General features: G+C 41.9%; 1 protein-coding gene across 1 annotated transcript in view; it reads right to left on the bottom strand.

Moving 5' to 3' along the window:
• Window positions 1-16,377, bottom strand: part of scfd2 (sec1 family domain containing 2) — an 84,511-nt gene that overhangs the window by 53,335 nt on the left and 14,799 nt on the right. The window contains exon 4 of the mRNA XM_035653191.1: window positions 15,569-15,744. Within this exon, the coding sequence (XP_035509084.1) occupies window positions 15,569-15,744 (176 nt within the window). The remainder of the gene's footprint in view (window positions 1-15,568; window positions 15,745-16,377) is intronic.

Below are 16,377 nucleotides of genomic sequence, written 5' to 3'. Positions count from 1 at the left end.
CACACACACACACTCACACAACCCTAATACTGCCAAGGACAGTACATTACATCCACTACTAATTGACTAAGGAGGCTCCAGCAGGGAGAAAACATCCTGAGGTAAACAGACGGTTTCTAGACGAGGCAGAATGAAACAACCGCAATGTATCCGATGGGATTCGAAGCAAAACAACTGGCTTTGACTTTTTGCAGTTGCTCAGTTTCATTTTCCACTGCAGCCAAACAGAAATGTGATACAAACATGATACAAGAGATCACATGTCTTCTCTTGCATCTTTTTTTTAAATAAAGAAACATGTAGTGTGAAAGATTAAAGCAGCCCATCTGATTCCAGTCTCACTCTCACACATGGAGAGAAGGGAAAAGAGGTAAGGGGGGTTGAATAAGTTTAACCAGCACAAAGAAGGTTATTTCAAAATAAGAGTCTGGCTTGACTGGCTGGGAATAGGCTGACTGGAAATTTGTTACAGTTTAGTGGCAACTTAGTTTGACCCTTTTCATGATTTATCTGAAGGAAAACACATTTTTAGGTTCATATGAGCATGTTTTCATAAGAGTGAGATAAAGTTTTAGCTTCTGAAGAGATGATGTTCTTTAATTCAGTTCCATGGCTTGTGGAGACTTTTAAACATTAGGGGGCAATGTTGCATCATGCCAAGCCCAGGAACCCTTGATCCTGAGCCTGCATGGACTGTACCGCGTCTGGCTGTCTCTTTCCCTCCAAAACTCCATCCCTCCGTCTTGGAGAAGTCTTCAATAGAAAGGAAATGGACTGGAGTCAAAGAGCTGGATATTTTTAAACTATTAGCAGTATGTTAGGTGGCTCATGGCTTTATTCTGCATCGCTGACCTCAGCTCTATCCATGCCGTCATTTCTAACCTGTCAGGGTGTCATCATAGGCTGCTTTAGTGGATGCGGAGCTCTGTTATGGGTAGGTTTTCTGTAGTGAAGTTTAAATAAAACATGGAATTCATCATGAATAACCTGGGAGCTGCGTCACTAGTACACTGTATGAGTCATTACTCTGAGGTACAGCTGGTACACTCTTTGTCTCTATAAGGAGGAGGGCTATGTATGTGTTTGCCAGGGAGTGTGTCACATATGGGGAGAGGCTGGGCTTCTTTTTCTGAACCCCACATTATCACAGAGGTCAAAGAGGTAACCGTATTTATGGGTAAATGTAAAAGATGTAATGCGCACATCTGTTTTGAAGGAAGGGGGTGCTAAGCCTTAGCAAGGGGCGGACTGTGTATTTAGATGTGCATGCGTGAGTGTTTGTGTGTGTGTTGTTTGTGTAAATACTGTCTTCATCATAATCTGTCCGTCCCGCCAACCTGTGCATATCTCTATCATAGACACTGACAAACACGCCTACACATGGCTGCTCTTCCCTAAACATTTATAGAACACTCATTACTGACACAGGAAATGGAAAACAACTAATCTCCCTCCATTCCCTTGAAAACGCACACTTGTACACACACCTGGGTGGATGTAGAGATGAATTACGCTCAAAATAAGAAAGCACTGGAACATTTCATAAACAAACAAAAAAAAATCCATAAAGACAAACAAGAAGAAAAGATAAGAGAAAATAGGGAGTTAGGAAAGATGGTAATAAAGTTTGGGGATGATGGGAAGGAAATGTATTAAGACCTCCACTAAGGGGAGATCTTATCGATGCAGTGACGCTAGTATGAGTGTGCTACTCCCTGATGAGCACACTTATGATATGACTCAGACCAATTCTCGATTTACCAGTCAATTATGATCAACACGATTATTTACTGTCTGCTAACTTGAGAGGTCTCTGTGTCAACAGACTTACAAAAAAGATTAAAAATGGATCACACACACACACACAATAAAATAAAGTCATTATTGGGTAAATGCTGTGTAATAAACATTTACAGGCATGTTCACCCAACCGTTTTTTTTTACTGTAAACCCCTTTTACACAAAAAAGAGACAGAAAATAGAATTAGGAAATATGGGTAGTCACAGTAAGGGGTAGTTGTGGTAGGAGGACGAAACTTTAAAAAGCTAATAACAAGTCTCCTTTCATAATTTAAGTTTTATTCATCACAGATGAGACATCAACATTTTCAAAGGTTGACATTACAGAAAAGGCTGTGAGATTAAATATATTATTTTAACACAGTGACTTGTCCCTCAGTGTATCAAGAAAACGCTCTTTCTGTGAGTAATCCAAGACCTGAGACAGGGCGGCATTCTGCACACACAGCAGTCCTCTGTCACACATACATACTAACGTGCCACTGCTAACACAGGTTGTATGGAAGCATGCCGGTCCCCCATGCTTAACAGTAAGAACCCAGTCTGACTGGAGCACAAACACAAACACACACACACATATGCAGACATACAGGCAACAGGAGGTATATGTGTTACGCTTGTGTTTACTAAAGTGTCATGAGGAGGGCTGGACACACGCAGCATAGAATGAAAGAGAGCACAGACGTACAGTGATCCATCTGCAGAGTGCATGTCTGTGCACTAACACCCATCGACCTGCATGAATTCCATCTGTTATAACACTTTGAATATCAGCAGGGTTTACTAGAATCTCTTCATGGCAATTCATTTGAGCACTGACCCACGTTTTCTGAAAGGGGCAAAGACCAATAGATGCAAACAAGGACGGGGCATAAAGAGAGTTAGGACCTGGGATCAGGATGGAGACACGCAGACAGGGTGATGAGTGAATGGCTGATTTCTCTTTATATGTGTGTGTGTGTGTGTTGTGTTTGTTGTGTGTGTGTTGTGTGTGTGGGTGTGTGTGTGTGTGTGAAAACAAAACACAGTCCTGGTCTGCTGACACTGGTTCGACACACAGGCTGAAATAGAACAATACAAACAACATCACCCAGGGTTTCTACTGCACAAACATTCCCAGGCTCAAGCCCACAGCTCAGCTAAAAACACTACCAGGAATGGCAATGAGACAAGCTCAAGCCATTAATGGAGCATAACACCTCTTTTTTGATTTACTTTACTAGGACTAAATACATAATTCTCTCCTTTATTGTCTCCCTTTTTCCCAGATTTCTTCACCCAGTCCCCCTTGCATCCCTCTCTCTTCTTCTCATTGCCTTCCTTGTAAAAGCATAACTCTGCTCCGGCCAAATCACACAGACTCTTAAACTCTTCTGACGTGATAAAAAAATCCCCCAAGACTATCATAACTTTAAGAAATCATAACTTATATCTTTGACAAAATCAACACTGCTGGAATTCACAAGTGCGATTACACATATCAAATGAAATAACAGGTCCACTGAGGCTTTTTGCGAGAAAGTCTTGCATGACTAGGGGCTGAGATAGCGTTGGAGGAGTGGAGGCATGGATGGATTGCAACACTAAATATAAGTTAAGAATGAACTCATTTCTCTACCATATTGCATCCCACCAATCCTGACCTTATCTCTCCTGGGTCTAATGGACCACCTTCACCTCCCAATTTTCTTGGGTCATAAACTGTTCCCCTCACACGCAAGCATCCTCCTAAACAAGTGAAGGCAACAGCATTTCTCTTACTATCTGACAAGTTTTGCAAGTGTACCTAATGTGAGGGAGAAAAATTCTGGGTGTGATATTTTCAGTCAGCAGGGGGTTTCTAAGTGCTGGCAGCTGTTTCCAATGTGATTATCTCCTGTCACCTTTGGGTTCCATATCCCAGGTAGGTCTTGTATCATAGAGAAGATAGCATCATTGACGAACCATGGCCTGTCTTCCAAGTTAAGGATGACAATGTGCCACAGCATGTACATGTTTGACTGGCTGTGATAAATAACGGTTGATGTCTGGTAGTAAATCCTCAGACGCCCCCCCACCCTAGCCTTCGTACACCGTGAAAATGTCTCTCTTCCTCATCCTCTCCCATCATGTCTGTCCTTCCTGAACAGATGGTAAACACATCACTAATGCCTTGTCTGTCTGTTTGTCTATGCTGTGATGCAGCCCAGAGCCTAGCTGTTAAACAAGGACTAAACACATCACGCTGGCAAAGAGGTGCTGCTTCTCCCACCACTAAGACCGTGAGAATTACAGTGTCACTGTGCGCTTGATGGTCTGAGTGCTCAAGTGTCCAAAGTATACCACTTAGCTAATATTACCAATTTATATTTTAGCTTCACCTTAACCACTAAAGTACTGTACTGAAGTACAATTTAGAAGTACTTTTTTTGTATTTCCATTTCAGTACAAAAAATACTTCTACTCCACTACATTTCAGAGGCAAATACTGCTCTGTTTACTTAACTACATTTATCTGACAGCCACCCTTACAAATTACTTCCTTTACAAATTAAGATTTTACATAGAAAACATCGTTAAAAAAAACAACTATAATTATATACAACTTGAGCTTAAATGATTAGTTGATTAGACAATTAGTAAGAGTGTCAATAACTGATTAATCATTTAGATCATTTTTCATACTAAAAGGACAAACATTTCATGGTTTCAACTTCTCAAATTAAAGTGAAGTGAAAATTTTGAGGTTTGGACTGTTTGGTTGGACAAACAAAATATCCTGTTAAAGTCACTTTGATTCCTGGGAAATTATGATGAGTATTTCTCACCTCTTTTCTCTTACAAACCAAACAATTAAAGGTCCAGTGTATAACATTGAGGAGGATCTATTGGCAGTAATGGAATATAATATTTATAATAGGTATATATTCATTAGTGTTTAATCACCTGAATCGTTGAGTTTTTGTTACCTTAGTCACCTTCCATGAAAACTGCCATGTTGAATCACCGTGTTTTTACAGAAGTCCAGAACGGACAAACCAAACACTGGCTCTAGAATGGGCTTTTTTCACGAGTTTCACAGGCACCTCCTGTAGTCTCTCCTATGAGCTTGGAAGGCGAGTGGTATTTAATTGGTTGCAATCTGCAACTTCACGGCTATATGCAGCTAAATACTACACACTAGTCCTTTAAATACAATTTTGAATGCAGGAAGAATACTTGTAATTAAGCCTTTTTACAGTGTGACATTGGTACCGTTTTATTAAGTAAAGGATCTAAATACTTCTTCCACCACTGGCTGACAGTGAGTAAGGCTATTTAATAAGAAAGATGTATTTAACAAATGAAAACAGACAGATAGAAAATGTGCAACGTTTGTGAAATGTTTATAAGACAGTAATACAATAGTATAATGACATGTTAATGGTTTTGAATGTCAAATCATTTGAGCACATATGGACTTACTGACTCAACGGAGAATGATTTGGCATGATGTGCTTAAATTCTAAAAATCTTTGGAGTAGTTTGGCCACCTCCACTCACGTTAATGTTTTTTAGTGAAAAAAAAATACTGCAAACAACTTTAACGATAATTTAATGCAGTGCCACATCTTGTTGCACTACAGCCTCCGAAATGACCAAATAGCTGAGTCAGCACCTCTTTGACACTCAGCACAAACTGAATGATCTTTGTAAATGTAAGACTTATTGCATTTTGTATTGTATAACATTGTGGCTCAGGGCTTTGTGTTTATTATAATCAGTCATGTACAAAAACATATGACATATTTAAATAATTGCTTTTAGCAAAAGTTTTGTCTATTCAAAGAAATGAAATAGAAACATTACAGTATGAGCACAGTCAGCCGACTGCAGACTGCAGTAATGCAAACTTGCAAAAATAAATATTTGATTCTGCAGTATAACCTCTGTATTGTTATGTTTTAGACAGGATGTGGAGTAGTGGTTGGTGCAGTGTGAATGAGGACATCTGAACTTGTGATCCTGACAGCCAGATGTGCAGTATGTGTTTTATGCGTCATTTGAGTCAATGTTTCATTTTCTCAACAATGAACTCCTAATAACCACAATACTCAGCTGAAAATTAGTTGAAAGCTTATGACAATTTCAACACAAACATGGCCACCAAAAGTGAACACACATTTATCAAATCATACCCGGTATAATTTATTATGCCTCTCAAACACTCAATACAAAGCATACAAAAGGCCATAAACGTTGTCACCGTCAATAGCGCCCCCCATGCTTGGAGTTATGAGAGGAGATGAGCAGATATCTCCGCTGTGATGTTAAGACACACAGCACTCAGAACACACAAACATCACAACTACAAACATGAAAGAGAGAACACACAGCATCTTAAATAACTCAGAACAGAAGAAAAAACAGTGGGGTGGAGAAGATGGAGAGTTAAGGAGCAGGAGATTGGGAGGAGGGGGTGAGGGGGCACATGGCAGGCGTACGAGAAACCAGTCTCCTCCTCCTCCTCCAGCCCCTCCATCCCTCCACCCCTCCTACCGCTCATAATTAGTGGTTCGGCATTGGTGCTCGTTTTGGGTTACTTTAATTCCTTTTCCTATTTCCATGAGAACAACAGTGGGACAAACAGGCCCACATGTGTCTCCGAATACACCAAGCTTAGAACAATAGAAGAAGAAAAGTGGGACATGTGAGTTCACTCCAGATGAAAGCTAGAGCGGGAAAACACAGGAATTAGTGAGGTTTTCCCTCACATGTTCTTAAATCAAGTTTTCCTATTGGATAAAATTTAGCGTGGAAGGCTGGAACAGCTCAGTTTGGGCTTCAGTTCGTACACACCATGACAGGCAGTGGAAACTTTTCAACAAAACTCTGCAGGCCTATCAAAATTCACTGTTGTACAATAGCTCACATGTTCTAGTTATTTCAACACATTCTATGTATCTATGTCATGTGTAGCTCATTGAACATACATCTTTCAGTGTGCTGTATCTAGCAAACATGTGGGTAATCGGTCTCTATTTGTCATAATTGCACTAAACATATCCAGTATTTTGGCAACTGTTCTGAGGCATTTCTAGAAAATCAATTTACAAATATTTTGTTGATGCGTACATGTTCACATTGGCCGCTCTGGTTTCAGTCTTACATGATGTTTCAGCATGTGGCTACAGTCCTTTGCACTGCTTTACCAGATACACCCTTCTGCCCCAAATAAAGGCTTCACACATATAATGAGACACATTTCTGCAAATCAACACAAAACCATAATCATAAAGATAAAAGGGTTAGGGGAGGAGAAAGACAAAAAAGCAAAAAAGACATTCAAAACCAAGCCAGAAAACACTAATAATATGGAATGAGAGGATGACAGAGGGATACTTAACCACCTCCAGACCCCAGCAGAGAGCTTGGGGGGCATCTCCCTATTCTTTGCACCCTGATGTCAATCATGTTACGATGAGAGTAGAGTGGTCCATTCTCCCAAAATCCCTCAACAGATGAGTTTCATTTCTAGCTCATACAAGATGATTCCAAGAACAACAAAAAGCAACCTTGCCAAAGACAAAAAAAGAAGGGAAGCTGTATGCATTTTTTTATCCCCATAGCTCCTAACAAATGCAAATACCAGCTCAAGTTGAAAGCTGAGCTCAAAACCAGATACAGCTAATGTTGTCACGACCTATAAACATTGAAACATTTAAAGTTAGAGCGGACTGGGGTCTGTTTGCTCTCGCTGCTCAAATCAAACACTGAGATGCTGCCGGACTTGTCTTAGATTGCTCTGCCATGAACCTCTCAAACATTTAATCACATAGAGCCTTCCTTTTGAGTCAAAGGTCTCTGTAACACACCAAAGGTCATAGGAAAGATTTGAGTTTTTATTACTAACATGACATATCCATTTGACACACCAGTTTCCAAACACTGTCAGAAGTGGTACACTCACTTAACTAGTAATAAAGACCACTCTGACCCTGTCACAGATACACATATGAAACAAATGGTGCGCTCCACCTGATCATACATTCACACCACTTGGATCCAGCCTGTTGAGCTATGTGGTTACACATAGAGCAGTGCCCCAGGGAACTATGGGTAATTAATGACAGAGCAAGGGTGGCAAGAGTCTGTCTCTGATTGACCCGGTTTGACCCTCACTGCTTAGTTACCATAGTGATCGGTCAGCCTCGTTCCCTTTGGGTGACTGGGCGAATCCCTGGGGCGACAAGGTGGTCTGGAGGGTGGGCATGAGTGAACAGAGGGGTGGGGGTAGAGAAGAAAAGGAGGTACAGACTATGGTTTCAGATGGGTACAATTACAAGCTAAAGCAAAGAGGAGTCCTTGTCCCACCTTTGTTCCACGACCTGAGGGGATCACTCCTACTTCCCCCACCTTACCCAATTCGTCTTTGTTTACAGGATGCAATCCTTTGCCCACCCTTGGCAGTAGGGGGCACTACTAATCTACTGTCTCCCAAAATGTGTAGTCCAGCGGGAAACTGTCCAAACAAGTTCTGAAAAATTACTGTCCACTGACTCACAAGGATGAGCATTCATCATCAGTCAACCATCTGCAGAGCTAAAAAGATGCTAATTCTTCAAGGGCTAGCTAGGGCTTATTTGTTACTGGTCACTAATATACTCTTCACCCATAACTGATCAATCACAATGGAATCATTAACCTGGCTAAAAATCTGTAATCTGCCTCTTAGGGGTCAATCGGTATCTAAAGGAAGACACTCAAAGGTCCTGGAATGTTACTCTGTCTCCATTTCAGATCAGACATACAGACACAAAGACCTATGTCCTGTGGGCCGTGACCTTCCCTGGCCTGTGCTCAGCAGGTAGCGACAAATGACCTGATAGTTAATCTGTCCTGAGGTGGAGCTTTTCTACAGGGAACAGAGGGCCTGTTTGTGACAACAGGAAGTTGAGACACTGTTACAAGAATAAGCACATTAAAGGATGCACATGCATGAATGCATGCATGCACACATGGCCGCACACACACTTGCAAGCACATCTGGCTATACTTTCAGATGCAGTTCATCATGGAAAAAATGGAATGTAAACAGAGCAGTGAAAAATTAAAGAAGGGGTCACGTGCCAGTCAAAGGAATATAAAGGTATGAAGTGGTTTGTTGGCCACCACCGTCTGGGACACTGGGTCGTTGTTGGGTCTCTTGCAAACCCCCGCCATCTTCCCTAATGGTCAGCTTTTTCTACGGCCTTCCTTATTAACAATCCAAGGGTGAATGCTGGGCATTGTGGGATTTTCCCCAGTCTGTGGTGTCTTGTTGGAGCATGCTCAAATGAAGTCTGACGCCAGGAGGCCAAGTCAGCAGACCACACTGACCTGATTCACCAGGGATGGAGAGTGTTAGTGGGAGCTCCAAGAAGAGCCCCCTCTGATCACGTTCCCTAGACCACCTCACCCAAACACTGCAAGATGACAATGCAGCTCAGTACAATAAGAGTTCTGAATTACAAAAAGAGTGCTTAAGTGAAGAGAGCAGTATGGATGATCTCCAAGAAAGATCAACTACTTCATTCTGCACGTTTGGTCTGTGCAAGTGTGAGAAAAACTTCTGGCCGAGGCTGTGAAAAACATTCAGTTTAAATCCTGCAGAACCCTCAAAAACAGACATTCGTGAGGAAAAAAACTCCAGGCCACATGAAAAATCCTCCTGACGTGAAGGTTTTTGACTCCACAGTTAAACAGCCGCAGTAAACAATAGAAACCAGGACAAAAAATATCCGCAGATGCACATGCACATGCAACTCTGACTCGATACAGAAAAATGCCAAAAGAAAAAGTCTGCTTAACATGCTTTTAAAAGAGAAAATGTTTAGTGTATTAAACCCTTATGAACCTATCTTACTCCCTCAGCTTCAACATTCAGAGAGCTCTATAATTCTACAGCTATTAAAACCAAGGCAATTCCTATAACGTTTCAGTTCACTGGGCTGAGATATAGATTTAGAAAAAAGATGCTTAGCAGAACATTTAAAATTCAGCACATGCAAATTACTATTGAGCTGAGAAGTGGAGCCATTGAGGTTTAATATGAGGCAACTTGATGGAGCCTTCTTGTGTTCCTCAACAGATTGAGCACAATCACATCCAGCAAGATGGCAAGGCCACTGGGGATAAGTAATGCAGAAAGCGGAGCGAGCCAAGCACCTATCTGTCTGAGAGAAGAGAGGTAATGATAACAGGAAGTGAGATGAGTTGGTCTTGCCCTCTGGCCTACCAGCCCATCACCTCTGTTAAAAAGGTCCCTCTCTATAAACAGGCTCCTCTCTGCCTATTAAACAGATAGTACATTAGGCCAGAGCTGTGCAGAACAATGTAAACACAGCCGTCTCAGGGTACTGGTGCTGAGAGAGGGGGGTTGGGAGGAAGAGAGCTTGAGATGGGGGCTATTCCTGGGTTTTCCTGGGAGTGAACTCCATCACTGTTCTTCTCTCCAACTATAATCCTCTCCAACTAAACACAGGAAGGAAGAGATAGGTAAATAACTCTCTTCTGATAAACCCAACTTTCTTCCAGCTCTGTATTTTGCTCCAGTTTTAGAAGGGTTGTTATGCTACAAAATACAGTGGCGTGGACTGTAGCGGAGCACAGTTGTTCATGTTGTACGTGTGTATGTTAAAGTGAGGCCTATGTTTGGAGAACACATAACAAGAGATACAGGGTAAAACATGACATATTTAATGGGAAGTGCAGGATAAAGTATAGTTTGGAGAAAAGCGGTGAACAGAAGGCGTCAGGAGAGCCAGAGGGGCCACTTTCAGACAGGAGACAGACAGGAGTTGATCCTGAACCTCCTGTGGCTCATTCTAAGAGCAGATCTGTGTTGCTCCAGGGTTGAGGGGACTACAGAGAAGATACACAGGGGCTGGATGAGGGAGAATGTGGTACTGAAAGTGGATGGATGGGGAGACAGTCAGCCGGTCAGTCCAGATGTGAGGCTGTTAAACAGTGGGGAACTGTAGAAGGTCAGTGCTGGACATCTCAGGGCAGTACCCTGGAGTCATTCACACCCCTTTGTTACAATCTCCAACAAAACACAGCAACACCCCCGCCCCCCTCTGTGGGGGAAGCAGGGACACAGCAGAGATGGAGAATAAGGGGAATGTCTGGGATGTGGGGACAGGCTCCATACCCTGGGGAAAGGCCAATTACAGGCTTAAAGCCCCCCTGTCTGTCTGTGGCATGCAGCTCAGATAAGATGAAAGTTACTTGGGACCAATATCAACATTTTTCCTTCTGTCGCCATAAGAAATGATACAAGCCAGATGTTACATATATATATAACTGCATGTTAAGTATTCTAGGGATTGGCAGTGCTTCTTACAGATTTATATAACAGTAAAGGTTTTATTGTAAGGTTACTGACACACTACAGACCTGCAAGTTTGAGCATCTCCAGGTCAGTGTATGTCCAGGAGGGGTGGGGTCAAGGGATAGAGGTGATGGGTCATGCACACACTGACACTGTACTGGGGGGGTTAATGGAGTATGTGGGTCACCAGGCTCCAAACTGGCTATATATTCACTGACAATGACAGAAAGACACACAGCAACAGAGCAAAACAACTGAAAATAGCCTCAGGATTCATCTTGAAGAATTATACATAACACAGCAGCACAAACTGCAGGATTGCTGAGTAGATAAAGGTGAAAGAAGCCCTCACCAGTCGAAGACTTTGGACTTAATCTGAAATAAGCCAGGGAAAACATACTAAAACCTGACTCGCATATATTATATTTAAAAAAAAGAGGCCGATCCAAAGGGGACCCAAAGACATTTAGACCTCATCCAAATAGAACTGACGATAATTAGACTTGAATCAAAATGTGCTCAACCCAAAAAAGACCCAAATATAGAGAGAACACCAACACTGGCAGCAGCCTGATGATCCTCCAATTAAGGAGTAGCTGCAGCTGAAAAGAGTAGCATTACATGTAGTTCTTCTTGAGCTTGACAGTTCTCACTCTCCGGATATATTCTTACCAGATTTTTTTCATTTCCAAATATCAATATTAGTAAATGAGTAATAAGAAAGGAATAATAAATTAAATAGTTTGAGTTACTTTTATTTTATTTTACTGACACCCAGATCCCGGACCTGTGGCATTACAATGGGACGCAAACAAACCTGATTAGTAATTTGGATACAGGTCATACAAAATCTGTTGTCATGTCTTGGTTACTAAGACACAAGTGCACCCACAAAGACCTCTAATTGGTTGTCCTGGTAAACAACTTTTTTTTCATATTCCTGTAGATGCTAACCATTTCAGAATGAGACATGTATTTTTATCTTGTGTTACATTATGAGGGCAAATGACAAACTTCTATTGTACATACATTGTTTGTTGGCTATGGAGTTCCACTTCTATGAGTGAATGTCAAGGGCATTGAGTTTGAGTTCATAGCTTGATCTTAACTTACATATTTCAGACTAAAAGACAAGTCTAATTAAAACACAACACAGAGATAAGGACCAGGCAGGCAGTTTGAGTGACTCATGGGAGAATGGGACAAACAGCCTAGTGCAGCTTTCTGTCTGAGCAGAGCTGTGACCAGTAATAACTCGGAGCTTGAATGTTTGCAGAGGCATGCCCTGGTAATCCCAGCAGAGTAAAGCAACAGGCCAGGGTGAGAGAGGTTAGCTCCTCTCTACTGCACTGCTGTCATCACTACCATGTTCAGTGATGTGATCAGCAGTAAGGCTCGAGCACGTTCAAAAGACAATACTAGCCTTAAAAAGTCTGTCGTTACAAAAAATCAAATGCAGCTGCAACCCAATTCAACTTTCTTTGGGAGAGATGTACAGTAGTAGTGTACATGTTTAGTTTGGTGAGGTAGAGGCTCTGACTGGGCCGTTGATGGGAAGGTAGTGTGCCTGTGATGTTCTGGGAAGTGGTGAAAGAGTGAGTCTGTTGAGTTTTGCCTTGGCTGCACCACCCCTGTCCAGAACACGTCTAGCATACACATTCTGTAACTGCGGGCTGGAGCTGGACCAAGCCTGCTCAATCTGGGCCATTCAGGCCAAAACCCGGTTACATGCCAGACTGCCAGGACCCAAGGCAGTGAGGGAGGAGGGTGATGGGTATAGGTGTAGGCAGGGTGGCAATGCCAGCCAAGAAGATATCTGGAAACCTCACACAAATATAAGTACTATATTGGGGAGGTAATAAATCCAGCAGTCAACAGTAAGTATCAGACTAAGCACATTAATATCAACTATGTATACTATATCCATATATAACATATCAATGCACATAACCACATCTGTGCCACAATCGTATTAACCTCCCAGCTGCAAGACCCTCACAGCCAGTTGCAATTGCATTTCAAGTAAAGACTGTCATTGAAAAATCTGAAAAAGCACAGTTAACTTCCAAAGAGCTTTTTATGTGTTACAGCATATTTAAGCATTACCTCACGAGCAAAACACTACACTGCTGTTCAGGAAATGTCGTCTAGGTCGCAAAGTAGCTATTAGACAGTATTTTATACAAAGTGTGTGTGTAACTGTGGGTAAGGCATAAACTAGGCCCTGAACTCAAAGGCCCTTTGCCTCAAAACGGCTACTGCCCACTGTAAGGCCCCCAGTGCACCACGGAGGAGTTGGCCTGAATGAACTCACACTGTCCACCAGCAATGGAGCGTCCAGCTCTGCCCAGTCGTACCCACAGCAGCCCTCACACACTCAGGCAGAGCAAACACAGGCCAACCGCCAGCCAGAGCTGAAAGGCATTTCATCCTGCCATTTTGTAATGTAATTAACTTCACTCTGTCCATGTTGAGCCAAAGCAACAAAAAAAAAACTCACATGGAAATTAAATAAACAGAGGGGGCACAGAGGACACACAACTCATTTCCCTTAATACCTCAATAAAACTCAGGCCCGTTTTGATTGCAAACACCAACTCTCACATCATGCTCAAGGCCTGATTGTGAGATTTGATTCTTGAAGAATGTCATTTTGAACCTGGGCCAAGTGCTATATATACCATCCTAATGCTGAACACAATAACAGTCATTATTAACCAGTCATCAGTTTAACAAGACCCAGTTCCACCTGTCCACCAAAAAGCCCTGTAGTCATGAGACCGAAACAAAAAACCAGTGGTGAGAAAGTTGTACTTTGAAAGATCCAGGTATGGTACACAACCATGGGGGAGTGGATCAAAGTGGAGTCATGAAGCAAATGGATACTGGAAATATAAGCCCTAAAGTCTTATTCCTTTATTTAATAAAGCAACGATGGCCCCAGCTGAGGACCAAGGTTTATGAGGTTGTTTTCAAATTCCAATTTGGCATGGGCCACTGCTGCGAGCTTGTTTTATTTTTCCGTGATTTAGTTTAATAAGTTCCTAAATACTGCTGTCCTACTGCTTGCTTTACAGCTTCAGGAATATAAAGAGACTCAATGAAAATGGCAAGGTAAGAGAAGGAGGAAATGGCTTTCGTATTAGTTAGCTCATGGTGCAGAGAATGGCGCCATTTAGCTCGGTGCTGTGTGTAAGATATTTCCTAAAATATCCGCCGATCACTGCTAAAGAGCTGATGTAAACAACTGATGACTAGCCGGTCTGGCTTTCGATTTATTCTTACACTTTGCCCTCTGTCACTGTCTCTTCATCAGACTTGCTCTCTGACCTTTCCACAGTCAAACGCCCGTGCACATCCGCCTACGTTCGCCCCTGTAAACTAGACCTCTTCCTTCTCTGAACTAAATAGCCTCTAAACAACATGGAAATCTGGCATTTTTGCAGTGTTTACTGGATCCGAATGTTTTCCCTACAAACACAACTGACCTTGTTTATGAAGGAGAGGAATCTGCGTTTTTTCCTGTCTCTGTCAGTTTAACACAACATTCTGGCCACCATCTAGTGAACCACAAGCACCCACTTACCTGCTGAGCTTCGGTAATAAAATATTTACCCGAAGGGAAAGATGTGAAAGAATAATTACCAAGTTAATTACAAATTGCCAATGAATGTGCTATTTTTCTACTTAACTCTGTCAATGTAACATTGCTTAGGATATAATTTTAAAACAACATTCAACAAATTCTTTAAAGATCCCCTCCAGTCACGTATTAAGCCCTATATACAAATAGTCTGCCTGGAACCATAATGTGTCTGATGTGTTTTATTTTCTGCAAAAAATGTATAATTCCACATTAAAATCCTTAAAAGACTCATTTGGACTCCAAAATTCCAGAAGCTATGAATATACAACTTTTGTTTGTTTGTTTGTTGTAAAATCCATTGTCAGTGTATGTGCACTGGTGGCTGCAAGTTTCTTCATCACACGTGTATAAGTTGCATAGTGGACCAGTGTTTGGTTTGTCCACTCTTGGCTACTGTAGAAAAGATGGCAGTTAAACATAGCGGCCTAGGCAACGCGTGACATCTGTAGATATAAACTTCATTCTAAGGTAATGAAAACACAATGATTCCTATTTCCAAGTGACTTTATACTAATGAAAACATACCTCTGAATATTATACTTTATTTCTGCCCACAGATCCTCCTAAATGTTACACACTGGACATTTAAGTTATTTGAGCCATGTTCCTTAATATTACAAAAAAGAGAATTGATTGCATCTGAAATATTGTTTTGCGGTTAATAAAGTCTTTCTGCCACAGCTGGTATCACATTATTTAAGCGGAGAATATCCCATTCTGAGAGGAGGCTTTTCACTTTTCATCGCCTGTAACACATATGGATAATAGGTTTGTGTAAGATGAGTACGGACCTGCAGCAGCAGCCTCTCGAACGCCAGACAGGCATCCCAGCGGGGGAGGCTGGGGTGGCGGAGTGTTTGGGCTGTGGCCAGGCCCAGCTGGAGCACCCCGCAGTGACTCTCTAGCGCCCCCCAACTGCTCCGGAACAGCTGCACGTAGGAGCAAAGCTGCTCGGGGGTCACACGGCCTGAGAGGGGGGAAGAAGATGCTGTTATTATCTGGGGAGAAATTTAGAGCCATCACAAATTTATCAATTAATATTGGTCAAAATACATCATACAGTATGTGTAATCCACGAATGTACTCTGACTGTTGGCCTAATGCTCTTTTGTGTGCCATCTGGTAAATAAATAAAAAAATGTACAAAGCTGCAAGGGACACACACATAGTTATTCCTCCTGATGGGAAGAGCGGAGTGTGGAAACTGAATAAATAGACAACCTTTTTCCAAGCATAACAGCCATTTTAATAACTATCATACACTCAGCTTAGGGCAGAGGGGAATGACTGATACCAAAACAGACCGTAATATTATCTTAATGAGCAAGAACCCCACAGGCTGGGAGAAAAAGCAATAGGGCTGTGCAGAGTGTATATGTGTGTTTGGCTGAGCCAGTTAGGAAGCAATATTCTTTGTATGCGCAAGCTTCAGGTGGAGAGTTACTGTCAGAGTTTTAAGTGATGTATTACTCGAGTCAGAGTATATGACTAAACATCACTGTATGTGTCAGCAACACTGACAAGAGCTCCTGAGAGCCCGTTTTGTGAGTGACTAATAAGTGTGAGTGAGATCAGACATTTATAGAGGCAGCAGAGAGAG

This window comes from Morone saxatilis, unplaced genomic scaffold (genome assembly GCF_004916995.1).
Source record: "Morone saxatilis isolate NCDOM2014 unplaced genomic scaffold, NCSU_SB_2.0 Contig12, whole genome shotgun sequence".
Classification (NCBI taxonomy): Eukaryota; Metazoa; Chordata; class Actinopteri; family Moronidae; genus Morone; species Morone saxatilis.
The sequence above is the reverse complement of the archived record's forward strand: the minus strand, read 5'-3'. Positions and strand labels throughout refer to the sequence as shown.